Source organism: Hibiscus syriacus, unplaced genomic scaffold (genome assembly GCF_006381635.1).
Source record: "Hibiscus syriacus cultivar Baekdansim isolate YM2019G1 unplaced genomic scaffold, ASM638163v2 tig00111398_pilon, whole genome shotgun sequence".
In the NCBI taxonomy this organism is placed as follows: Eukaryota; Viridiplantae; Streptophyta; class Magnoliopsida; order Malvales; family Malvaceae; genus Hibiscus; species Hibiscus syriacus.
Genome location: NW_024063081.1, coordinates 127,389 through 152,901, shown reverse-complemented (window position 1 = coordinate 152,901; position 25,513 = coordinate 127,389). Strand labels below are relative to the sequence as shown.

Sequence of the window (25,513 nt, the reverse complement as noted above, 5' to 3'; positions counted from 1 at the left end):
AAATAGCACCCATTTCGAATTAATTCCCAGAATAGCACCAAAACTGAATTAATTCCCAGAATAGCACCGGTCGGGTCAACGGGTCGGGTTGGGTCAACGGGTCGGGTAAACGGGTAAACGGGTCGTGACCGGTCAAACCGGTCAAAACCGGTTCAAAACCGGTTAAACCGGTCAAAACCGGTTTCCAGCGTTCACTCGCCTGCAGCGGCGCGTGTGGGCGCGTGCGACATCCTCCGGGGCTCTAAAAATCACGGAAAAATTTCTAAAAATTATTTTGAGCGATTTCGAGATACTTACAAAGATCGGTTCAAATTTTTGAACGGCGGAGAGCTCGATTTCGACTCGGCCGAATCTTTGACTGATCCACCTCCCCACGCGCCGCCGTCAACGGAGATCGAGGATGACACCGGCGGACTCAGAACGACACAAGGAACACGATGGTGCGGGAGGTGTCGTAAAAGGAGCAACGATCGGCGATGAATTTAGGATTTTCTAGGCGATTGAGCTTAAAAAAACGTCGATGCTTTGACTTGAAATTCACGACGTTTGGCAGCGTTTCGCTTCAATTAAATTGAGGGGATTGTTCCTGACTCGATAACGAACACGATGGTACTTTCAAAACGACGATCGGAATTCGGACGGTGTCAGAATCGTCGTCGGAAGTTGAGGTGCGTGGGGTAAAAACTTAACAAATTGTTCTGTTATGAAACCAGAATCAATTTGCACGCATATAAGAAGAAAAAAATCTGCCGACACTCCTTGGAAATATTAAGTGATTGGTCATTGAATTTCCTCCACTTTTTTTAAAATAGGCTACAAGTTTTAAAACTTCCAATTAAATCCTCAAATTTCACCAATTAACTTAATTAAAACCTCAAATTACAATTATATATTTTTTTCCATTTTCCGGGTTGTTACAATTCTCCCCCTCTACAAGAAATTTCGTCCTCGAAATTTAACTTATGAAAATAGATGCGGAAATTGAAGCTCCATTGACTCCAACGTCTCCCAAGTAGCTTCTGAGGGTCTACGATTACTCCACTGCACTTTGACCATTGGAATACGCCTATTCCGAAGAACTCGCTCATCCCTCTCTAAACCTGAACAGGCTCCTCCTCATATGACAAATCAGGTCTCAGCTCTACCTCATCAACCTGAATGATGTGATCTGGATCTGGACGGTATCGCCTCAACATAGAAACATGAAAAACATCATGAATACGACTGAGCTGGGAAGGCAACTCAAGCTGATAAGCAACAGGTCCACTTTCTTCAGAATACGATACGGCCCAATAAATCGCGGACTCAGTTTACCTTTACGTCCAAATCTCAATACCTTCTTCCATGGAGATACCTTGAGAAAAACCTGATCTTCAACCTCAAACTCGATATCCTTACGTCGCTTATCTGCGTATGACTTCTGCCTATCAAATGCCTCTCTTAAGCGATCACGGATCAGTCTGACAGTATCTTCAGTTTCTCGAACCAAATCTGGACCCAAAGTTTTTCTATCATGTAACTCTGTCCAACATATAGGAGTACGACATCTACGTCCATACAGAGCCTCGTACGGTGCCATGCGAATACTCGCCTGATAACCATTATTGTAAGCAAACTCAGCTAATGGCAAGAAATCTTCCCAACTACCACGGAAATCAATCACACAGCCCCGTAACATATCCTCCAACACCTGAATCACTCGCTCAGACTGTCCATCAGTTTGAGGATGAAAAGCTGTACTGAAATTCAAACGAGTACCCATAGCCTCATGCAAAGCTTTCCAGAACCTGTAAGTGAATCTCGGATCTCGATCAGATATGATAGACAACGGAACACCATGAAGTCTAACGATCTCAGAAATGTACAATTTAGCCAGTTTATCCAGAGAATAATTAACTCGAATAGGGATAAAGTGCACTGACTTGGTGAGTCGATCAACAATCACCCAGATAGAATCCTTTTTGGAAGGAGTTAGAGGAAGACCAGTAACGAAGTCCATCGTAATACGCTCCCATTTCCACTCAGGAATCTTAATTGACTGTAATAATCCAGATGGATGTTGGTGCTCTGCCTTAACCTGCTGACAAGTCAAACACCTCGCCACAAAATCTGAAATACTTTTCTTCATACCAGTCCAAAAGTAGCGCTCTTTGAGATTATTGTACATTTTGTCCCCGCCAGGATGCATAGCATAAGGACTACTATGAGCTTCCTGAAGAATAACCCGTCTCAACTCATCATCTTTAGGGACGCAGTAACGACCGTGAAAACACAAAATACCATCCTGATCCACAGTATACTCCGAACTCGATCCTTGCTTAACTTGTTCAATAATGGGAAGCAACGAGTTATCAAGGAGTTGTTTAGCCTTAATCTCCTCGGCCAAAGTAGGTTTAACCTGTAACTCTGCTAACAAACTATTATCATCAAATAAGCTCAAGTTGGCAAATAAGGCTCTGAGGTCTGATATCGCCTTACGGCTCAAGGCGTCTGCCACTACATTAGCCTTCCCTGGATGATATTCTATCTCAAAATCATAGTCCTTTAAAAGCTCCAACCAGCGACGCTGTCTCAAATTTAATTCTTTCTGAGTAAGCAGATACTTCAGACTCTTATGATCAGTATAGATATAACACTTTTCTCCGTAGAGGTAGTGTCTCCAGATCTTTAAAGCAAAAACCACAGCAGCTAATTCCAGATCGTGAGTAGGATAGTTACGCTCATGCGGCCTTAACTGACGTGACGCATAAGCGACAACTTTCCTATCTTGCATCAAAACACATCCTAATCCAGAATGAGAAGCATCACTGTAGACAGAAAAATCCTTCCCAGATTCAGGCTGAATCAACACTGGGGCTTGAGTTAGAACAGTATTCAATTTCTCAAAGCTAGCTTGTTGGTCCTCAGACCAGACAAATGGAACATCTTTCCTTAATAGTTTCGTCAGAAGAGCTGCAATAAGGGAGAACCCCTCAACGAAACGACGATAGTAACCAGCTAAGCCCAAGAAACTACGGATCTCAGAGACGTTTCTGGGTTGCTTCCAGTTCAGAATAGCCTCCACTTTGCTTGGATCCACCTGAATGCCATCAGCGGAGACGATATGTCCAAGAAAAGTCACTTCGCTGAGCCAGAACTCACACTTGCTCAACTTAGCGTATAGCTTATTCTCCCTTAGAGTCTGAAGAACAATTCTTAAATGCTCCTCATGTTCTACTTCACTTCTAGAATACACCAGTATATCATCAATGAATACCACTACAAACTGGTCCAAATAAGGTCGAAACACTCTATGCATCAGATCCAAAAAGCAGGGGCATTAGTTAACCCGAATGACATCACTAAAAACTCATAATGCCCATATCGAGTACGGAAAGCAGTCTTCGGAATATCCGAATCTTTCACTTTAAGTTGATAATAACCAGATCTTAAGTCTATCTTTGAAAAGATAGAAGCCCCTCGAAATTGATCAAATAGATCGTCGATTCTAGGCAGAGGATATTTATTTTTAACAGTGAGCTTGTGTAGTTTTCTATAATCAATACATAGTCTCAATGTCCCATCTTTCTTCTTGACAAAGAGAACTGGAGCTCCCCACGGTGATACGCTGGGTAGGATAAATCCCCTGTCCTACAACTCCTGGAGTTGGATTTTCAGTTCTTTAAGCTCCTTTGGGGCCATACGATAAGGAGCCATTGAAACCGGGGTGGAACCAGAATAGACTTCAATCACAAACTCAACTTCTCTATCAGGAGGTAATCCAGGCAACTCCTCGGGAAAAACATCGGAAAATTCCTTGACAATTCGGATGCTTTCAATATCGGATTGCGATCTCCTAGTGTCCAAAATATAAGCAAGAAACGCCTCGGAACCCTTCCTGATCATCTTCTCCGCTACCAAGGCAGACACAACATTCGTCAGAAATCCACGTCGTTCCCCAATCATTACAATCTTTCGATTATCTGGGGTCTTCAGAACAGCTCTCTTAGTCTCAAAATCAATATTTACTCGATGTTTGTCCAACCAATCTACGCCAAGAATCAAATCGAACTCTTCAAAGGGTAACTCCATCAGGTCAGCCAGAAAAATCTCCCCATTGATCTCTATAGGGCACTCTCTAAAAATACGATCCAACACGATAGATTGACCTAAGGGACTTTGAACTATCACTGAACGCTCAGTATTCTCAACAGGAATATTTAGACCCTCAGAAACGGAATGTGATACATAGGAATTTGTAGAGCCACTATCAAACAATGCAAAGTATGGAACTGAATGAATAGTAACAGTACCTGCAGTCACATTAGGCCCATCTCGATCTTGTCGAAGTCTAGCAGTGTAAACCAATGCAGGTTGTCTGGCTTCAGATCTGATTGGACCCCTACTCTGAGATGCTCGGCCTCTATTAGCCGATCCAGGTGCTCTCTCCTGAGTACGACCACCTACAGGAGTCTGAACAGTACTCTGAGTACGAGCGAGAGTACGAGCTGGCGTCTGAACTGTAGTAACTGATAATGGACAATCCCTTATAAAATGGTCACCAGAACCACATTTAAAACAGGTACCAAATTTTCTCCTGCATTCCCCAGGATGAGGTTTTCCACAATAATTACATGGCTGCGAACCAGAATCAACAGGTCTATAAGATTGAATAGCTGAAGAACTGGATGCTACAGGCCTGGCACTTGCACTACCTCTCTGAAAAGATTCACCCCTGCCCCTCTTGCTAGGATGTGCAGAAGAATTAACAGAACCAGAAGGCCTCCTGAATCGGGTTTGAGCTCGATCACTATCTCTCCGATGCTCCATACCCAGTCGCTCTATTTCCTCAGCAGTCTTGGCTATCTCAACCAAAGCATCAAAATTCCTCTCTCGGTGAGTAGCGACTCGACTCCTGATTTCATACCTGAGTCCATTCTCGAACCTCAAGCATCGATTTATCTCAGTATCCACAAGTCCAGGAGCATATCGGCTCAATCGGATGAATTCAACCTCATAATCCATAACATACATATTACCCTGCTCCAGATTCTGAAACTCCTGGCGTCGCGCTCCTGCAGATATCTCTCTCCGATGTAGCGACTTCGGAAGCGCGTCTTGAAAAGATCCCATGTTAATTGGTTCCTCGAAATACTACCAGAAATGGATTGCCACCATCTGAAGCTTTCTTTTTTCAACATAGTTAGGGCCCCCTTTAACTTTTGCTCAGGTCTGAGGTCCATCTCATCCATAATCCTTTCTGTGTCCTCCAGCCAATACTCAGCGTCTGTCGGAGGTCCACCAGTAATACCCTCGAATGGTACTACACCAGCAGCAACCAGAGAATTTGAAATCTCCACTGCAGTCATGTTACTAGGGGCTCTAGCAGCTCTCTGAAACATGCGGAAGATAGCTCTATTTAATGGCGTCTTCATTCATCTCAGAATCCTCATCTTCAGTGACGGGAGGGTCTCTCATAGGAGTAAACTGATCATCATGAGAAAGAGTCGGATCTACTTGCGGAACAGGAGGATCACGTGCTGACATCGGATCGTCTATCGTAACAGAAGGTCGAGTGACTCGCCCTCTACCACGTCCTGTCCTACGACCTCTAGCAGTATTCATCGTTGGATCTATAAGGCTCTACAGAAGAATTTGAAACATATGTCAGATTAGCATCAGGGATCTCGATAAAACTTTAAATCATAACATAAGGTGACATTTTTTTATTTCTTAAAAATTCAAAGTTTAGGACCCATATACAGTCCGAGTGTTTAAAACCGAAAGCTCTGATACCACCAAATGTAACCCCCTAGACCCGGTCTGTGAGTTAGACCCAAACCTAAGTGGTCACATATCCCATTCAGGTTTTTTTTTTCCACTTATAGTACGTTAATAATATAGAACATAATATTAATAATACAGATATGTCCAAAACGATAATAAAATACATGTCACCAAACATAACCGAAAAACATATAGAAATATATGTTCGTACAAAATAAAATAGTTGATTTCTCCTGATGCCAAATCTGCTAGCTTATGGTCTGCTGTTATCTGAAAAATGGTAAAAACTACAGAATGAGCTAAAAAGCCCAGTGTGTTCCATACAGTGTATATAAAACATACTGATAAAATATTCCAGTAAAGTCGGTTTATGCAATCATGTCGTAAAAAAAATATGAACACTACCCCGAGCCCATCACAACAGAATGTGTAGGTTCCCCAGAACCATACACCCAGCCCACACAACAAATAAGGCCCTGAGCACAAAGCCGAGGAACCTACGGATATACTTCCTTCAACGATACCCCCAAATGATGGAGATGTTCATGAATGTATTTGAATGAAAACAATGATTAAATTTTTAAAACATAAAAGTGTTCATGCTTAACAATAATATACAGAAATACGGAAATCAGAAGACAAGTCAGTAGTATACAGAATTTCAGATATCGAATATTCAATATTCAGAAGATCGGTATAAAATACCGTAACCAGAATTCATATCAGAAATATGTGGCAAATCAGATGTCATATACATAATGTTCAGATGTATATTTAAAACAGAAATAATTAACACTGTCGGGAAACACACCTGTAACAGTCTGAGAAATCAGATAGGGAAGCCTATTACTGGGTCTGTCGATCACGTTCTGCTGCAGCGCTAGATCCTACGAATTGGAAAAATCCATATTGGAATCCTAATATAAATAATCTAAATATTATTTAAATAATATACAGAAACCTACGGGTAATTCTCGTAGTACGCGGTTCAGGCTGATCTAACGAACGGATAATACCGGACCTAATTGATCCTTGTTCAGGTGAAACACGAGTACCTTCATAAATATTTATTGAATAAATCCTTGACCAAATCTCATTTAAATAATCAAAATATTAAAATTAAGCCTTTGGGTTTACAAGCTCGATTCGGGAATTTCGGGTCAGAATTTGGCAAAACGGACTTCGGAATCAAATTCAGGACGTCGAAAATATAAAGTATGACCTTCCGAATTTCGAATTCTTGGTCAAAATTAAAGTCAACGGGGTTGACTGACGATTTGGAGACTTTCGGGTTTGAATTTAGCAAAACGGACCCCAAAAACGGATTCGAAACGTCGAAAACTATCAGGATAGGTATTCTTGGTCGAAAACAAAGGTCGTCTAATAGCTGGTCAAAGCCGTCAAAGTTCTGGTCAAAGGAGGTCAACAACTGTCAAACATTTTACACAAATAGCACCATTTTTAAAAAAATTACCAAAATAGCACCCATTTCGAATTAATTCCCATAATAGCACCAAAACCGAATTAATTCCCAGAATAGCACCGGTCAGGTCAACGGGTCGGGTCGGGTCAACGGGTTGGGTAAACGGGTAAACGGGTCGTGACCGGTCAAACCGGTCAAAACCGGTTCAAAACCGGTTAAACCGGTCAAAACCGGTTTCCAGCGTTCACTCGCCTGCGGCGGCGCGTGTGGGCGCGTGCGACGTCTTCTGGGGCTCTAAAAATCACGGAAAAATTTCTAAAAATTATTTTGAGCGATTTCGAGATACTTACAAAGATCGGTTCAAATTTTTGAACGGCGGAGAGCTCGATTTCGACTCGGCCGAATCTTTGACTGATCCACCTCCCCACGCGCCGCCGTCAACGGAGATCGAGGATGACACCGGCGGATTCAGAACGACACAAGGAACACGATGGTGTGGGAGGTGTCGTAAAAGGAGCAACGATCGGCGATGAATTTAGGATTTTCTAGGCGATTGAGCTTAAAAAAACGTCGATGCTTTGACTTGAAATTCACGACGTTTGGCAGCGTTTCGCTTCAATTAAATTGAGGGGATTGTTCCTGACTCGATAACGAACACGATGGTACTTTCAAAACGACGATCGAAATTCGGACGGTGTCAGAATCGTCGTCGGAAGTAGAGGTGCGTGGGGTAAAAACTTAACAAATTGTTCTGTTATGAAACCAGAATCAATTTGCACGCATATAAGAAAAAAAAATCTGCCGACACTCCTTGGAAATATTCAGTGATTGGTCATTGAATTTCCTCCACTTTTTTTAAAATAGGCTACAAGTTTTAAAACTTCCAATTAAATCCTCAAATTTCACCAATTAACTTAATTAAAACCTCAAATTACAATTATATATTTTTTTCCATTTTTCGAGTTGTTACAGAACATGTCCACGAGAGTGACAACCATTATTGTGTGCTATATACATTATTGATAGTGACAACGAGATTTGTATATCCATTACTCGAAAGTGAACGATTAGGCTCATGTTTAATGTTTTGACAACATATTATACATATTTATTGTTATGCTTATTGTTAAAGATAAAAAGAATGTCATGTTATTGTTATGATCATTGGATTTGCTATCCTAAACAATATTATGTTTATGACTACCTTACTAAGCTATATAATAAGCTTTGTGTGTTTTAATGTTTTCAAGATCTCGTTCTATTTAAAGGATCGAGATCATATTTAGAGGTTGCAAGTCATCAACTTTTGTTCGTGTGTGGTAATTTTTAGAGGATATGGTTATGATAATGCACACACCCTACCGACGTAATTATTCGAATCCATGACCTTTAAAAAATAATATTTTTTTACTACTGAGACCTCTTGATGGGTCAGTTTAGAGTCTTTCTTAAATAGTCATTTTAGAATGTGATATTACGTTGAATGTTTTGTTTAGTACGTCATGATTTTGAGTTATTAATGTGCTGTCATTTTATTTACGGAAACTACATGGTTTTGTGTCGAGATTTAAAACCATGATTTTCGGCTAGAGTTGGTATGCTGACCGTGAATTAAATGCTTTAAACTTTTTGTTTATGTTAAATGCTGAAGTTAAAATATTCTCATACTTAATTCGATTGAAACTCAAATTCAAGTTCAAACGTGAACGTTGAGTACCTAAAAGTCTTATATTGGTTTTTTTTAAATAACAATGTATAAATATTAATATTAATAATAATTTGGTTTAAAAAATTTAAAATTTAATATATTTTTTTGAGTTGTTTACAAACTTTTCAAGTATCAAATAACTCATTTTAAATCGTTAATAATTCAAATCAAATTCTTAGCATACTAAGTCGAATCTGAACTAGAACTGAATCCATTTATATTTTAAAATTAACAAAATTAATTTCAAATAACACTTTTATTTACAACCATTTGCGCCGGTTGTAAGGTGACGTAACCAGCCAACACCCAAATAAATCCTTTTTGTTTCGCAGTTTTAGCCTTGGCCTTGGCGCCTGCGGTGATTCAATTGAACCCGCTAAAAGGAAAGACAGTGTGTATGCGACTGTGACAGACAACACCTTCCATAATTGGCAGTAAGGTTTCAAGGCCGAGTTTCAAGCTCATACTCAATCGTAATCAACCTCTCTCATTTTTACCCAATCGGATAGATTCCGCCTTTCACTCTCCTGCATGCGTCCCAATCACCATTCACCGCTTCGACTTCTTTAATCTTTCGTTTAAGAGATTCTTCTCCAGCACCCACAGGTCTGTGTAATCATCGAAACTGAATAAGAAAAACTGGTTTTTAGCCCCAGATACTACTTTTCTCACATTCACCAAATTTTGAACTTGTTCTGCTGGGTAAAGAAAAAGTTATACGGGTTTGATACGTTATAGGCTTAACGACAACTTTAATTTTGTTTGTTTTAAAAATATTTTTGCAACTAGAATATACTTTCCAAGCGAATTCCCGTTTTTTATTCTTTCATTTTCCTACTTGAGCTTTATTGATTGAGAACCGGGGACTTTTTTTTTGAGATTATAATTTGGATAAAGCTGGGATTTTTAGTGTAGAAAAATCTGATCATTTAGGGCTTTCTTATTGAGGATTTAGGGTTTTGAACAGATTATCGACTGACCGGGTTCGAATTTGGTTTATTTGGGGTGGATATTCCACTTGGCCTTCATGTGAATAAAGGTCGGAATTCTAGGGTTTGTGAGTGTGGCGTGTTCAATGGGGAGTACTGGTGAGGCTGACCGAAAACGGCGTCACTTCAGCTCCTTATCGCCCACTGCTGTTGCAGCAAAGAAGCGACCATGCTTGCCAACTTCTGAGGAGAAAAAGGTATTTTCTTTGCTTACCATTCTGTTAGTTTATTTTATTAGCAGCAGTGATATTTATGTTAGTTCTGATTTTCTTAAATTTCAATTTGAAAAATAGTCTAAATGACCTTATCTCCTACTTGCTTTTTTTTTTTTAGTTATGAATCAAATCTGGCTTTGCTATTTTAGCATGTAGTTTGCACTTTAATCTCTTTTTATGGGATCAAATGGATGTATGTGAATATAAAGTTTCAACAGAATGCTTGTAATATTGATACCAGAAAAGTGAAAATTACCCCTCTTTTGACTTTTGAGGATTTTTATGCTAAGATTCAATTCTTTTGGCTGCTATTTTGTCCCCAGGTAGTCGTGGATTTGATGAAGGTTTATTTGCTTTAAAAGCCACTTAACGCCTTTTGCAGATTTTGTTTACCTCACTGTAGTAACAGTAGTAATTTGTATCAATCTCATTGTAGTTGCATGCTTTTGATTTAACATTGCTGATTCATCGTTCATCTCATGTGCTTCATTGTGAACATGGGTGATTTTATTTTATTTTTTTATTAAGGGGTTATGCTTAGGTAGGTAGATTGGTCTGCACTCTGCATAGATTTGGAAGTTGGAATTTATTAATATTTTTTGATAAAATATCTTTAGAATCAGAAACCGAAAGCTCGCATTGGCATTAACTTCATTCATAACAAACTACAATATTGCTTGTCTGCAGAAATTGTATGTTATATAATTTTATTTGATGGTTTAATCTGTGTTTGTATATTTTCTTGCTTTCAATTTTTTTGGACTTTTTGTGTTGGTTTTCTGGTTGTTGAATGCTTGATTATTGTTGAATTTCTTTCTTTTTATAACTCGTATTTATTAACCTTCCCCTTATGTCACCTCTTTTTTTGTTCGTATGGTGCAGCTTGATACTGCAGTTTTGCAATTTCAGAATCAAAAGCTTCTACAAAAGTTAGAGGCTCAAAAGGTTGAGTATTCTGCTCTTGAGAACAAGTTCATTCAACTAAAGGAGAAGCAAAAGCGATATGATTCCATATTGAATGTGTTGAATAAATCTTGGGAAGCAGTAAGCCCCTGTCCAAACTGCTAAACAATTTTATGCATTTTCTGCTTGTTGGAAATGATGGTAGCCCCATTTATATATTTTAGGTAATTACTGACTTGGAATCACGTTCCATCACAAGAGAGACCAGCAGACAAGATGTTGGATGTGCATCCAATACGAAGGGTGAGAAACTTCTGCCATTCTTTCTTTCTTTTGTTGTTGTTGTGGGCCCTTGTAATGGAATGTTAACATATTTCAGTAGACTGTGCTTTCTTTCTTGTTGTAACTTATAATTTATAAGTTTAGTTGGACTTTTTGTTTAAATCTTCTGTTTTCTTTTTATAGTTCCACAATTTTACTTACTGAGAAAGCTTTTGCATCACTATGTAGATGAGCCTCTGTCTCCCACTGAGGATGCTTTTCTTAGCCGACTTATGGAGACAGGTGCAACTGAAAGTTGCTCGGATAATGGTGAGCAGATTGAAGAAGATAGAGAGCATACTGCCTCCGAAAAGACTAGGAACATTTTACGAAATATAGTAGTTTCCATTAATGATACGTGGCGCCTGAAGGACGCACTATATGCAGCAGTTCGGAAAGAGCTTCCAGACTATGGTATGCGTTCAGTGGAAAGTGCATATTGTGTAGTTTATAGTCTTGTTCCTTTTTAAAAAAATATTTCTCTCGTTATTACTATGTTAACTGTGTTAATATCTCTTTATGTTAGATTCATGCAGACAGAAAGCATCTAGCGAACTAGAATCTGAAGTTAAGAATCTCAGATTAGCAATCGGTGATGTTCATTTGAAACACAGATCAATGGTGAGAGAATTGCAGAGCCATAGCGATATCGATGCAAAGAATAAGGCTGAGCTTAAACGTCTAAAAGGTAACTTTTTATATGTGGTCAAAATTGGCATGTTTATAAGCAATTGAGACAATGTTATCATCATCAGTTGTCTGGATGTTTACATCATCAGTTGCCACCTAAGAAGCTGTAGCATTCTAGATACTTCTTAACACAAAATCAGTGTGTTTTTGTAATACATATATAAAGCCTTAGATATATAATAAATTCTAAAGCGGGGTCTGGTTTATCTACAAAACATGCAATCTTTATTGGTCAATATTTATGATTTTTTATGGTCAATGTTTGTTGAATGCTCAAATGTAATAAAGTATAAAGTTTGATATTATACCTTTCTTACTAGTAAATGTATATCAGTGAAAAAAGTGTAGAATAAAAGAAACTAATGAGTAATTCAATCAGGTGGGCTTTTGAGTAAATATAATATAAAGTAAGGTAGAACTCCCTTATATTGAGCTTGATGGATCTTCAATGATGTGAGTATGTCATGAAGAAAGTTGGTGCTATACAGGATCACATCAGCTTTTTTATGCCTATAACCTTAAAAAAAAAGTGTGCCTAGGCGCACGCCTTGAGAAAATTGGGAAAAAGAAAAAACATCAAAACATAGTGTCAACAACCAATAATAATGTTTTAAAATTAAAGTATGAACTGAGATTATATATATTTAAATAAGAAAGGATCATTTATCTTTGCTGAAGCAAAATAACTATTCTCTGCACTGAACATTAACAAATGTAGAGTACTACATTATAAAATTTTCATTTCAAGTCAAATGGTATAAAGAAAACTTAGGAAAAAACACCAAATATAAATAATCTTAAATGTTAAATAAATAAATTAAATAGTCTATTCCTAGAGAATGGAATATGCATAGCCATAATAGAAATAATTCCATGCTTAGACTGCACTTTGTCATCCAATCTGTTATAAAGTTTGGAACTGTTTATATGTATGCATTGTTTCAAATTATTGATAAAGAAATACTGAAAAGGTTAGAAACACAAATCTAAAAAGGAAAAAAAATGTTATTCTAAATGCTAGAAAACTATAAAATTTATTAAAAATCATTAAGGTTTGAGTGGTCATCTGTTGACAACAGTGAATAAAGGGAAAAGTAATTGAACATTTTATGCATTGCCTTTGACCGTAAAAGGAAAGGTATTTTTAGTATGGTTTTTGCAATAATTTTTGTTAATTAATGAAATGTTTTTGTTCGTAATTATTGAAATTATGATTGGTCATTGTTTCTTGTTTGAACATGATTTATTTTTAAAATTTCAATTTTAATGGTTCCAAATTTATCTGATAAAATCAACGTATAGAGACTCATACTACCGAAAAAAATACAATTAGTTTTCCATGATCAAATCAAATTAAAAATTTATGAAAAGAAAATACATCTTTCATTTGTCAAAATCCATGTAAAAGAAAATAAATGTAATATATTGATAAATACTTTTAAAGTTTAAATTAAATCAATGAAAATAGTTAAATCGAGGACAATATGGTGACTTTTAAGACTGTCCGCTTATCACTAGTACAGGTTGTCCACATTTGGTAATTACCTTTTTGGCGTATATACATGTATATGTATCTATACACAATTCAAACATTTATTGCACCTTAACAAACTGCCATCTTCTAATGCTGTGGACGGGGTAATCAATGGGAGATAACCCTTTTCATCGCTGTTCAAATGCATGTTTTATATGTTTGTGTGTATCGAGGTATGAGATCTCATTCAAATATCTCTAAGTTGGACTGTCTTATTTTGCTTTGTCTTTGAAGGTGAATTGGAGAGTGCAGTAGCGGAACTGAAGGAATGTGATTGTGAATTGGCAGCTCTTAAAGCCGAAAGAGATGCAACAAAAGGCGCCTTTTTACCTGTCTTAAACCTTGGTAAGCAGGCTGCCGGAGATAAAGTCAAAGATAAGCATCGGGATCTGCAAGAAATGGAATCTGCCCTCAAAGAGCTGTTGGTAATCCCCATCTTCCTTTTAGTTAGCTTGTCGGGTTCCTGAAATTGAAAGTTAGTAAGAGTGATTAATTTGATATGTGCAGGAACAAGCTTCTTCTCGGCTGATTGAATTGAAAGAGCTTCATGTAGAGAGGATAAAAATATTGCGGCAGTTATCAGATTTGCAGGTTTGCTTTTTCTAAATTAGAATTATTCTTCATTTATTTCTGAAATGCAGTTCTATTTCCTCAGACATATAAATTGATGTGGATTTCTGATTGACAGAACAAACTAAAGAGTATAAAGTGTATTTCTTCTTCCCAAGCTTACCTTACGATGAGAGATCAACTAGAAAAGTCAAAGTCAGAAGTTTTCCATTATAAAGATTTATTTGAGAAACTACAGGTTGTTACTGGTTGGTAGTTTCAATTATGCCTTTTGTCCGTTAATTTTATTAGGGGCATCCAATTCCAATGCTGACTATAACTCCCTAAAACTTTCAGCTTGAGAAAGATAACCTGGCCTGGAGAGAGGAGGAGTTGAGTATTAAAAATGATATAGCTGATGTTTTTCAGAGATCATTGGCAGTTGCTGATTCTAGAGCTTCTTATCTGGGGGGAGAGATGCAACGGAAATTTGATGAAATAAAGGGAATTAAAGCTAAGCTTGAAGAGGCATCTGTAGAACCAGGTAGGAAATTATATGCTGTTTGCTCTGATTCTGAATCATCTACTGTTTCCATCTTATTTCTATTCTTTTGCTGAAAAGCTGCTTAAATACTTCACTTTTCAGGAAGAAAGGAAATAATTGCAGATTTTAAGAGCTTGCTTTCTTCATTTCCTGAGGCAATGAGTTCGATGCAGAGTCAATTAGGTAAGTACAAAGAGGCTGCCTTGAATGTTCATTCTCTCCGGGCTGATGTGCAGTCTCTTTCCAGTATTCATGATAGGAAGGTTCGTACTTTTATAAGCTGTGTGGTTATTCCTGGTTTTGCTTTAAGGGCTCAGAGATCATTTCTTTTTCTGTATGGGCTTACAAAGAATTGGTGATTATCTGTGAGCAGAAGAAAGAGTGTGAGAATTTATCTGTCAGATCTGCTGATCAAGTTGCTGAGATACATAAGTTGCAAACCATGGTATGATTGGTGAACATTACTCAATTATTTTGATTAAATATGTGATCAAGAAACCTGTGATATGGACTTCACTCTTGTTCAAGTTTAAGGAAAGAGATGCCTTATTTTAACAATAATATCTGCTTTGCTTAGTCTTTGTACTTTTTTCCGCTGAAAGAGGAAAATCAATGCGTAAATATATATTGTTACAGGTGCAAGATTTGAATGAAAGTGGTATGGAGTTGAAGTTGTTATTGGAGATGCATAGACGTGAATTTACTGATTCAAGGTCGGATTATCCATACAGGATGCTTTCTTTATTTCTTCAACATTATTTGATACATTGAGTTGAATGTATTCTCCACAGAAATGATGGATACCTGAGCAATTTTATTTCAAATCTATCTTACAAATTTTCTTCCATTCATTGCTGCTTGGAGTTAAATGAGAATCTGTTTCTTCTGCATTGTAACTTCAAGTTTTCTGGAAATTATTGTCGCCTAAAGTGTAAGAGAATGTTAACATATCTTATGTTCTTACTAGTTATAATATGCTACCTGTTTTCTGGTGTTACGTGTTGATGATGCAGAACTTTCTTCCAGGTTTTGTACGAATGTCTATTCTAGGCCTAAATTTAGGAAATAGGATTTAATTGAATTTATTAGTGGGCTGGCTTCTCTTTATTTGGGTTAGGTGAGCTTTATTGTCCCATATTCGTCAAACATGTATGAAGATAATTTGTATGTATGTGTGTTCTACTATGTTGGGAGGTTGGATTATTAATTTGATATTGAGAATTTGGAGTTTATACAGTTGGGATTTTAGGCAATTTATTGAATATTGCACTCTGGATTATTGTTCTGTATCACTTCAAGGCTTGTCTTGCAATCCTTGATATGGTTCAATATTTTTATATATGTTTCTAGATTCTTACTTTTTTCTCTAATATTGCAGAGATGCTTCAGAAGCAAGAGATTCAGAATACAAGGCATGGGCTCATGCTCAAAGTTTGAAATCTTCTCTAGATGAGCAAAAATTGGAATTACGTGTTAAGAAAGCTAATGAAGCTGAAGCGGTATCCCAGCAAAGGTTGGCTGCTGCAGAAGCTGAAATTGCAGACTTGCGACAGAAATTGGAGGCTTCCCTGAGGTTAAACTCTTCTTTTTCTTTTTTGAGTCTTTCATTTGTGTTTGGAAAGAGGTGTTGTGTAGACCTTTCCAGAAAACCTGCAATTGTCATTTCTGCATTAAGCAAACGTTCATTATACAGTATTCTCTTTGAATTCTCATTAGTCAAAATGAAATATACTGGAAATATTTTCCTATGCATTTATACAGTTGCTTCCTATATCTTTCTTCGCATCAAGAATTTGTTTATAAATCCAAGGAGTATGAGGAGCACGAAAAATATTATGTATATTTCTATTGCAGGAATAAAGCTAGGCTTTCTGATACTTTGAAATCCAAAAACGTAGAAAATGAAGCTTACTTATCTGAATTAGAGGTTAGTGCCTTGTCATTTATTTACTCTTTGTTCTCCCTTTTATACTATCATGATGATTTCTTGAGGCTTACTTTGGTTTTTCCTCAGTCAATTGGACAGGCATATGATGACATGCAGACACAAAACCAGCAGCTATTGCTGCAAATTACGGAGAGAGATGACTATAATACCAAGGTAATCAATTTAGTTCGGTTTAGGATATTCTGCTCATTGAAAAGTTTGTATTAGTAGTATCATTTACTTCATTTCCTTTTCTGCTTACTATCATTAGGTGGTGGATTCTGTTGACAATCTTTTTATATTTATTTCCTTGTGCTTGTAAGATTGATTTTGTTCAACTCTTTATGTTTTGCTCCAACCTCAATGTTTCCACTTGCGACTAGCTATCAGCCATATATTTGTAAGTGAAACAACATGGTATGTTCATGGAGCCTTTCTCATGGCAAATGGGAGAAGATTTTTGACTTGGAATAGAAACTTTTTCTTCAAACCAGCCATGGAAAACTAACGGTAAAAAGGGATTGCATAATTTCCTTTAGTTTGGGGAGATGGAACATTAAAAGTTGAGCCCAGTGCTTGGTCTCTATTTTGGTTGTTAATTCTTGGTATGATATTCATAGATGTTCTTCTTGCTGAGTTATCTGTTTCAGTTGGACTCGTGATCACCTCCATGTTAGAATTTGATTGAGATGAGATTTTTGAATTGTGCAACCTTCCAAATACTTTTGGGGTGTAGATGTTATTGACCTAGATTGATTTAGTTATTTTGAAACTGGAAGTGCAGTTAATATGTCGTTTTGTCTAAACTATTCCTGTGACAGTCTTTGGGCTTCTAAGTTCATCATGCTATTCTGTGACATTTATATTCACGTAAAAGGTATACTTTTATTTTGATACCTAGAATTGATCTTTTAGCTTCAATGGTACTTTCAGCTTGTTTTGGAAGGTGTTAAGGGAAAACAGCTGCAAGACACTCTCCTCTTGGAGAAGCATACCATGGAAAAGGAGATTCAACAATCCAGTGCGGCCCTTAACTTCTATGAGATGAAAGCTGCAAAAATCAAGGATCGGGTAGGTATACATGATTAATTTTGAGTGGAACTATCTTTCTAAAAGTAATTACTTCTTTTGATTCTTGTGCAATTGGGTTTGCAGATGAGGTTCTGGTCAGACCATGTTCAGAAACTCGCGGAAGAAAGATCTCAGAAGTTAGTTTCATTGGAAAATACGCAAAAGCAATTGTCAGATGTGAGAAGTTCATCTCAACAAGCAAGGGAGTCACTGGAGGAGTCGCAATCTAAGATTGAGAAAACTCGAGTGGCATTGGCGGAGTTGCAGGTTGAATTAGAGAAGGAAAGGTAAAGGAATTTATTATTATTATTATTATTTTGTTCCCATCTGTTCTAAGTGTATAGAGTGAATTCATGTCTTTTCCGCACTTCATTCGTCTATTAGGTTTAGCAAGAAAGAATTGAGGAGGAATTGGAAGTGGCAAGAAGGAAGGTTTCATGTCTTCAAACTGAGAACGAAGGATCATCAACTGCTGAAAGGCTTCAACAGGAACTTAGAGAGTACAAGGAAATACTGAAGTGCAGTATATGTCTTGACAGACCAAAAGAGGTGAATGTGCTATTCTGTTTTATTAGTTCCAGATGGCAATTGTTCAATTTGGGTCTTCATTGTTGTAGCTTGAGCCCTTTTTTTTTCCCCTCTTTTCTGCACTGAAAATAGGATAGGGTGACTTCTGTTTAAAACAATGCTCTTACTTTGACCTTTTCTTTCTCTCTATCTACACGCTATACAGGTGGTTATTACAAAATGCTTCCACCTCTTTTGCAATCCCTGTGTTCAAAAAGTTACTGAAAGTCGTCACCGCAAGTGTCCAGTTTGTGCTGCGAGCTTTGGTGCTAATGATGTTAAACCTGTTTATATCTGATATTGGAGCTGTCGTCACAACTGCCCATCAATGAGATTTGGCCAGCATCTCGTGTGTATTTGGCAACACATATGCACTCTCACAGGTTCCCGTGTATTCTTATGTTAGAGATTTGTTAGAAAAGAATGAACTACAGGATTCCTGCCCATTAGTACCTCAGATTTGTTTGTTTTGTCTTCAAGTTATAAACTTTATTTATGATCTTTGACTGTTGAACTGCTTGGAGCCATTGGAAACTTGAGTTATTATTTGCATATTAGTCAGAATCGATCAAATTCTACAATCCAAGGAAAAAATTTCCCCCCTGTGAAATAATTTGGGGTGTTATTCAAAATTTGGGCTTCATATATTTAATTAGTGTTTTCTTTTGTCAAAATTTATCCTGTTTCTATTATAGATTGTGACTTGCGACAGTTATCGACAGAATATTTGGATGTTCTCTTGTTGTTTTATGCATAATGTAGAAAATAACCTTTGTAATTGGTTGATAGTTTTTTTTTCTTTTTTCTTTAACCGAAAGTAATCAGCTTAGATTTTGCACCTTTGGTGTGTTCGGTTTGTTTAGTTTCACAATATTACCTACGGTGACAATTGTCAATAGTAAGTAAACACTGGAGACTATAAAGATAGTGTATTGCATTTCTTAGTTAAGGTATTCTTCCAATGAGAATGTTACATTTTGGATAATCGTCTTAGAAATTTATTGTTTTCTCACCTTAATACGTCAAAATTAGACATGCATACGAGCTAGGTGATGTATTTGGTCTGGTCTATAGTTGGGTGATTTGTTTGATCTGGTCTAAAACAGAATTTATTTCAGGCAGCTAGGTTCTTGGCTTTTGTTAAGAGTGATGATTGATAAAGATATGAATTTATATTTGATGAAGTTATTATGAATGCCTTGGTCGCGTTCACAGGTGCAGTAAATAAAATGTACAAAGTGTAACTCCATGGAAATCTTTTCAGCTTCGAGTATATGATCACCTTTAATGGTTCATACTCAACAAAGATGTATTTGTGGCACAAACAATATTCCAAATAACAATGATGAAAACAAAGTTTGTTTTTTCCAGTCTGATATCACCAGAGGTTTGTGTTTACAAGTGTAGTAGCACTGAGTAGGGTACGACACAAACATCAAGCAATGAATACGTGGAAGGGTGATTATCATGCATTTACAAGCAGCGGCTACAGCATTACAGGTATACAGATAGCAGTAGCTGTATATACAAAAAGGAAGAAAAAATTCAAATCAGTCGGGTAGCATAAATGAGCACATATGGTACAGCCATAAAGATACTTCATAAATATTTTTTATCAAGAGTCTTATGAACCCATAAGTGACCTCCAAAATTCTCAACATTGCTGAATTAAGCCTCAGCTTGGTAGAGTGGAAACAAAATTGGAAAGTTTGAAAATTAGAAAGATAGAAAACTAGAAAAAAAATATTTTTTTTCTTTCCATTGGTGTGCTTAGTAGAAAGGATGGAAAAATCATTGTTTGGTGGAGCTGAAAGATGAGGGGAAAGAAAATTTATCTTTGAAAAAGACAAATTGTAAACTAACTCGCATCCCTCTCTAATTTTCTTTCCCCTCACTTCTCTTTCATACCAAGCACACCCAAATTTATTGTCTTTCCACTTTCCCTCTCCCTCCTTCCATATTTCCAGTATTCCACCCAACCAAGCAAAGCCTAAGCGCATGGGACATGGATATTAATTCCTTTCTTGAATAATACATAGAAGGTTTCAGGTGGCACAAAAACCGATAAAGAAATGAAGGATTAGTCATACTCAATTGTTGAGAGTACAGAGACTACAAATTTCAAGACCGATAAATTGGATCTAAAGACTAAAGCCATGATAGCCTTCAGTTATAGATGTTTACCTCTAATTAAGTGCTGGTGCTGCCAAGATCAAAGTCCATGGTGTAGTCGTACTCAATTGTTGGAATTACAGATGCTAAAAATTTCAAGAACAAGAAAAGATACCTGCAAAAATAAGGTTGAAACAGAAATTCATAATTTTTTATTATAAAGGGGCCCGAAGGCTGCTATCCCAATAGGCCAGCGGGCAACAATTGAGTTAGTTGCAGTAATCTAATCCAAAAGTACATGCATACTGCATACTTAAGAGCGTGGGAGAAAATTATGATGACTGTTATTTGTAAAGGAAAATTGTGCGAAATAGTTATCGCACTGCATACATGTTCTCTTAAAGATAAAAGGGTCAATTCAGAACAGTTTTGTGGTAAACGAGGGGCCAAAAGTCTTACTTATCAACTTCAGGTTCTACTCCACGTGATATAAGTACATCGATGATCTTTTCATCACAGCCCCATGTTTGCATGGATGCACAGATGCATGCTTCCCAGGTAAGTGAGGATGGTCCTCAATAGTAACCTGTATCCAGGTAAATCAGGAAAGATTAGACATTTTCAAAATTCATTTAGGAGCATGCAGATAAAATAATGAGAGACGAGCACACTGAAATCCGACCTCCTGCCCAATAAAAATGAATGAGAGATGATCTGAATTAGTGATTATGGCATACCGTTTTGTGTGTGTGTTCCTGACTAGCATCTTCGAGAACAAGCTCTGGTTGTAAAAGCATCCTCGACTATGATCAAATTCAGACAAGGACAATGATTTGCAGCCATATTGATAAGTTTGATATTTGAATCAACAAATAGAGATCAGTAAAAATAGGGATTATCTAATCCAACACCTACCTCATCATACCCAGTAAGCCACACATGAGGAGTCTGATAGTATTTATCATACCTAAAACACGACAATGTTTGGCAAGTTTGAGACTTCATAAGAAAATACTTTCTGAAAACAAATCCTAAGAGTTTGCATGCACCAGAATTGTCTTACGTGATGCTGACATCATAGGTTCGGGTTCGTAAAATATTGTCATCATCAGGTTCTTGAGCAACAAGATATGTTAGTTGTAAAGTTGCCTGCATTGATCAGACATGCATCATCTCAAAACATAAACATTTGAACCTCTAAGGGGGGAAGAAGAAATCAGAATCCATATCCATAAGGACAGGTTCGTTAAGCATAAAACTAAATCTATGCATCTTATCACAACATAATCTTTCCTTTCCTTTACTTTCCTTTCTGTCTCTCTTTTTCCCCTACCCGCCCTCATCCATATTAACAAAGATACGTAATATTAAGATAGTACAGGACATTGGTTGATAAGCTTATTCTTTGCCAATAACTCAATTCGAATCGAGCAACTCCATAGATTGTAGTTCTTAATTCCAGTCAATTGATGCGAAACCAGCACCGTCCCCGGCGTATCCAATGGATGAAGGTAAAGGGGATGAGTAAAATCGATTGAATCCATGGAAGAAAAGAGGGGAAAACAAAGAACTCGGTAAAGAAAAGGAGAAAATTAGAAAGGGCGAGGTTCCACACAAGACCTTTCTTCTAATACCATGTTAAAACACGTGTGTAAAAAATACCTCGTGTATATTCATCTTATTACTAATCTGTACACCATTCATTTTTATACAACTCAATTACAAAGGCTAATACACTAACTAACTTCTAACCAACTACCAACTAACTAACAAACCTTCTAACTCTTAATTTCTCAACAATCATCCCCTCAGTCATCGCTACATACTCGTTCTCTCGTCTAGAACATTAAACAAGGATAAACTAGTCTTTTAGTGTTTAGTGATGTATAATACAATAAACATTATTATTGAAGACATCGTTATATCTTTACTTAGTATGTTATTCAATTGGGGTTGTTTATTTGTTAATGAATGGCTACTCGCATTCATCCTCACTTTCCACGACCTACCAAAAGGCTTGAGACTTGGCTCTCACATCATCGCTTTTCCGATGTTCGTATGGTACGTGATTTTTTAAACACATTCTTTGCATGGTACGTCATCCACTTATTAGTATTCATTCCACGAAGATTTGTCCTTTGCATTCCTTTTCCAACGTTCACCCATTTTAATGATTTCTCTTTCGAAACGAGTGCAACTAAGGGTACTTTTTGAAGTTTTTTATCCACTAATAGCATTCTAGTCATTTACCACTCGTAAGAGTATCTTTAATCACATTTGACCATTTAAGACCTCCCACAGGCTAAGTTCCACTACTATAAGTCATCCCTTCCTCTTACGAGTCTAATTCGAAGTCAAACTTTGCTTCCGAAGTAGAGGGTATAAATATTAGGTTGATTGTATCGATACTCACCTTATAATATTGATGCTCTTGGTCAATATCAATACTACAAGTATATTTTACTCAGATTTCATCCTCAGTTCATATGATATGAATATGATTCCTTCAGTATTAATGCTTAAGCCTATCAATATTTATTTCTAGACTCATGAATCACTCTAAAAGTCTCAAACACTCTAATTTAACATCAAATCAAATCCTAAAGCATAAATGAATTACAAGGGGTCATTTAGCACCCTAAAAGAACTTGTTACAAAACCAAAACCTCACATAATCGAGAAAATTAAAACATTGATTTGATTCGAGCTATGCGGTTCAATTATATTCAGGTTATTTATTTTGTGATTCGATTTAATTTAAAAATATAATTTTACAATTCGATTTGATTTCGATTTTTCATATGAAAATAATTTGTTCCAAATCAAATTGAATTAAAAATAATAATAAAATAACTATTTAAAACAATTTCATTTTTAATTTATTATAAAACAAACTTAAATGAATAAAATCTTAAAACTAATATTTTTTTTATAATTTTATATTGTATGTTTGCACTCTATCTAAGCTTTAAGTTTACTTTTTTCTGAATGTTGAGTTTGAAAATTAATGAACAACCAAAAATCACTAAATCAAATTAATTTGAAAACCATGATTTCTATGTCATTCAGTTTTGATTTCAATTTCAATTTTTAGAAACCACAAAATACGATTTGGTTCATCTTTTATTGAAAAACCAAAAGAACCGAATCAAACTAAAATCACGTCAGGACAAGAGTGAAATGAGGTCAGCATTGGCCTTGACCCCCTAAGTGGGTATGTTTTAGTTTCTTTAAATTTCGCAAAAATTTAACTGAATATGATGCTAAAACTAAACTTTTCCCACCTGTAAGTTTATGATTTATTCTGTTTGAAAATTGTAATATCTTATATTAATGTAATTGCAAAATTACATTTTATTTAATTTTCCCCCGAAATTATTTTTGATTTCATCTCTAGGAAAAAGTTAAATAGTGACATAGACAGCACTATATTTCCCATCTAAAATCACTTGATCTACATCTCAAAATAACATGGACTACTTCTCAATGTTGCTTGTTCAGTATATTACCTCACTGATTTTTCAGTGTTTTATTTTGTAACCAACAAAAAAAACATGAACTAGAAGTGACCAAAAAAAATACTTCAAATACTAAATTTGATCCGAAACCTTAAAATGACATAAACTTAAAATTAATCCAAGCAAGAAATAATCCCATTTCACTTGTTCAAGTTAACAAAATCAAAAGTACCAATCATTGTTCTTTACACATTGGCCGTTTCTCATGCTTTCAGCCATGCATTGCTGTTATCTTCAAGTCTAAAAATGCCAATTTTATTTCTAGTCAAGTACAAAATACTTGATATGCCTTTGACTATACACATTAGCACATGAATGAGAAATGAAGAACAACCTATTTGTTACTTAAAAGGAGTGGAAAATATTCTTCCTCTACGAACTACACAATGAAATAGGCAATAATATAGAAAGAGCAAGAGAAACAAGAAACTAGTTAAAAGTTAAACAAAAGTCAGATTTGCTTTATCCTAGGTTTACTCAGATGGACTTGGAAGCGGCTCCATTTGATCAAACATATCAGCTGGGAAATCATGGAAGAAGGCATCAGGGGTCATGGGGATATCAGTTTCTTCCTTTGCACTAAACCCACTAAATGGATGCTCCACGTTCCCACTGTCTAGTTCAGGGACATCTGCAAACACTTGTGAAAAATAAGGATCCTCGAATTTAGCCAAAAGGTCCTGGCTTTCTAGTGATAATGTCAGGGACGGTTGGGGCTGCGGTATCTGAGGGAAGAAGACTTGCGATCGAGTCTCGGCATATGGGTGTTTCCCTCGAGACATAAGCTCAAGCTGAGCCATGTTTGCATCTGTATACAACTGTGGGTTCACGAGTTCTGGGAATTGCTCCACTTTAGTACTCGTCTGAGATTTTTCAAGGTAGGATGTCGAGCAAGATTGACCCTTGGAGTATGATAATTCCTCCATTGATGAGCTCAACTTTGAAGCCTTGAATTTGAACAAAGAAGAAGAAAACATAACCATCATCCACAATACGAAAAGGATTAAATCTAAACCTCTCAAGATTCACTATTGATACAGAATTTTCTTTGAGTCAATTAATCAAATGCATTGTATGGATCCCCAGAGCAGTTGAAATTAAAGATGTTTACCTCCATAAGTGGAACATCATGAAAGCCAGGGATTTCCTTTTTCAATTTGAGTGATTTGGAGGAGGAAGAGGGTGTGCCCGAATTCTGCAAAATCCTAGTCAGTCTCTTCTGCCTACTGCTCCAAAAGTTCTTGACGTCATTGTCTGTCCTTCCAGGCAAATACGTAGCAATTTTAGCCCATTTATTCCCAAACTGTGCCTGCAACTCTATCACCACCCTCTCTTCCTCAGCCGTAAACTTACACCCACTACGAAGATTCAAACAAAGAAAAAAGGAATTAGTAATGAATTAGAAACAAGTAGTTGGAAAATGAAAGTAGGGTTTTACTTCTTCAAGTTGGGTCTAAGTTTGTTGACCCAACGAAGACGACAAGATTTGCCAGTTCGTTGGAGAAGTCCTTTGGATCGAATGGAGCTCCAGTCTCGAGGGCCGTAGTTCTTGACATGGTTGATCAGCACTTCATCTTCCTCCGCCTTCCATGGCCCTTTCCTTAATATCTCTACTCGCTTTCCTTCCATTGTTGCCCTAATGAAACTACACCAAGGAATGGCGCCTTCTCTTCTCT

The 25,513-nt window shown here is 36.8% G+C and overlaps 2 protein-coding genes and 1 pseudogene across 3 annotated transcripts; 1 reads left to right on the top strand and 2 right to left on the bottom strand.

Moving 5' to 3' along the window:
- The first annotated feature begins 9,365 nt into the window (after positions 1-9,365).
- On the top strand, positions 9,366-18,417 carry LOC120161319 (E3 ubiquitin-protein ligase BRE1-like 1). 2 transcript variants are annotated; one of them, XM_039171597.1, is made up of 20 exons: positions 9,366-9,503; positions 9,937-10,083; positions 10,984-11,145; positions 11,229-11,307; positions 11,515-11,739; positions 11,852-12,013; positions 13,784-13,974; positions 14,057-14,140; positions 14,238-14,357; positions 14,456-14,642; positions 14,745-14,905; positions 15,016-15,087; positions 15,279-15,355; positions 16,021-16,215; positions 16,497-16,569; positions 16,657-16,743; positions 17,503-17,640; positions 17,725-17,927; positions 18,025-18,189; positions 18,374-18,417. In XM_039171597.1, the coding sequence occupies exons 2-19, from the start codon at positions 9,973-9,975 to the stop codon at positions 18,155-18,157; spliced, it is 2,460 nt and encodes an 819-aa protein (XP_039027528.1). In that variant the 5' UTR covers positions 9,366-9,503; positions 9,937-9,972; the 3' UTR covers positions 18,158-18,189; positions 18,374-18,417. The 2 variants fall into 2 exon arrangements, with proteins under 2 accessions (XP_039027528.1, XP_039027527.1); XM_039171596.1 differs by having other exon boundaries at positions 9,865-10,083.
- Positions 18,418-20,204: 1,787 nt separating this feature from the next.
- LOC120161320 lies at positions 20,205-21,714 on the bottom strand (annotated as a pseudogene).
- Positions 21,715-24,256: 2,542 nt separating this feature from the next.
- Positions 24,257-25,513, bottom strand: LOC120161206 (transcription factor DUO1-like). The gene is made up of 3 exons (XM_039171468.1): positions 25,276-25,513; positions 24,949-25,195; positions 24,257-24,784 (listed from the first exon to the last, which is right to left on the bottom strand). The coding sequence occupies exons 1-3, from the start codon at positions 25,464-25,466 to the stop codon at positions 24,311-24,313; spliced, it is 912 nt and encodes a 303-aa protein (XP_039027399.1). The 5' UTR covers positions 25,467-25,513; the 3' UTR covers positions 24,257-24,310.

Excerpts from the sequence above, each read along its gene's own strand:
- LOC120161319 (XM_039171597.1), top strand. The coding sequence starts at position 9,973 with ATGGGGAGTACTGGTGAGGCTGACCGAAAACGGCGTCACTTCAGCTCC. Across the intron at positions 14,358-14,455 it reads ATTTATTTGAGAAACTACAG|CTTGAGAAAGATAACCTGGC; the intron begins GTTGTTACTGGT and ends TAAAACTTTCAG. Across the intron at positions 16,744-17,502 it reads GAGATGACTATAATACCAAG|CTTGTTTTGGAAGGTGTTAA; the intron begins GTAATCAATTTA and ends TGGTACTTTCAG.
- LOC120161206 (XM_039171468.1), bottom strand. The coding sequence starts at position 25,466 with ATGGAAGGAAAGCGAGTAGAGATATTAAGGAAAGGGCCATGGAAGGCG. Across the intron at positions 25,196-25,275 it reads CTTAGACCCAACTTGAAGAA|TGGGTGTAAGTTTACGGCTG; the intron begins GTAAAACCCTAC and ends GAATCTTCGTAG. Across the intron at positions 24,785-24,948 it reads ATGATGTTCCACTTATGGAG|GCTTCAAAGTTGAGCTCATC; the intron begins GTAAACATCTTT and ends TTCAAATTCAAG.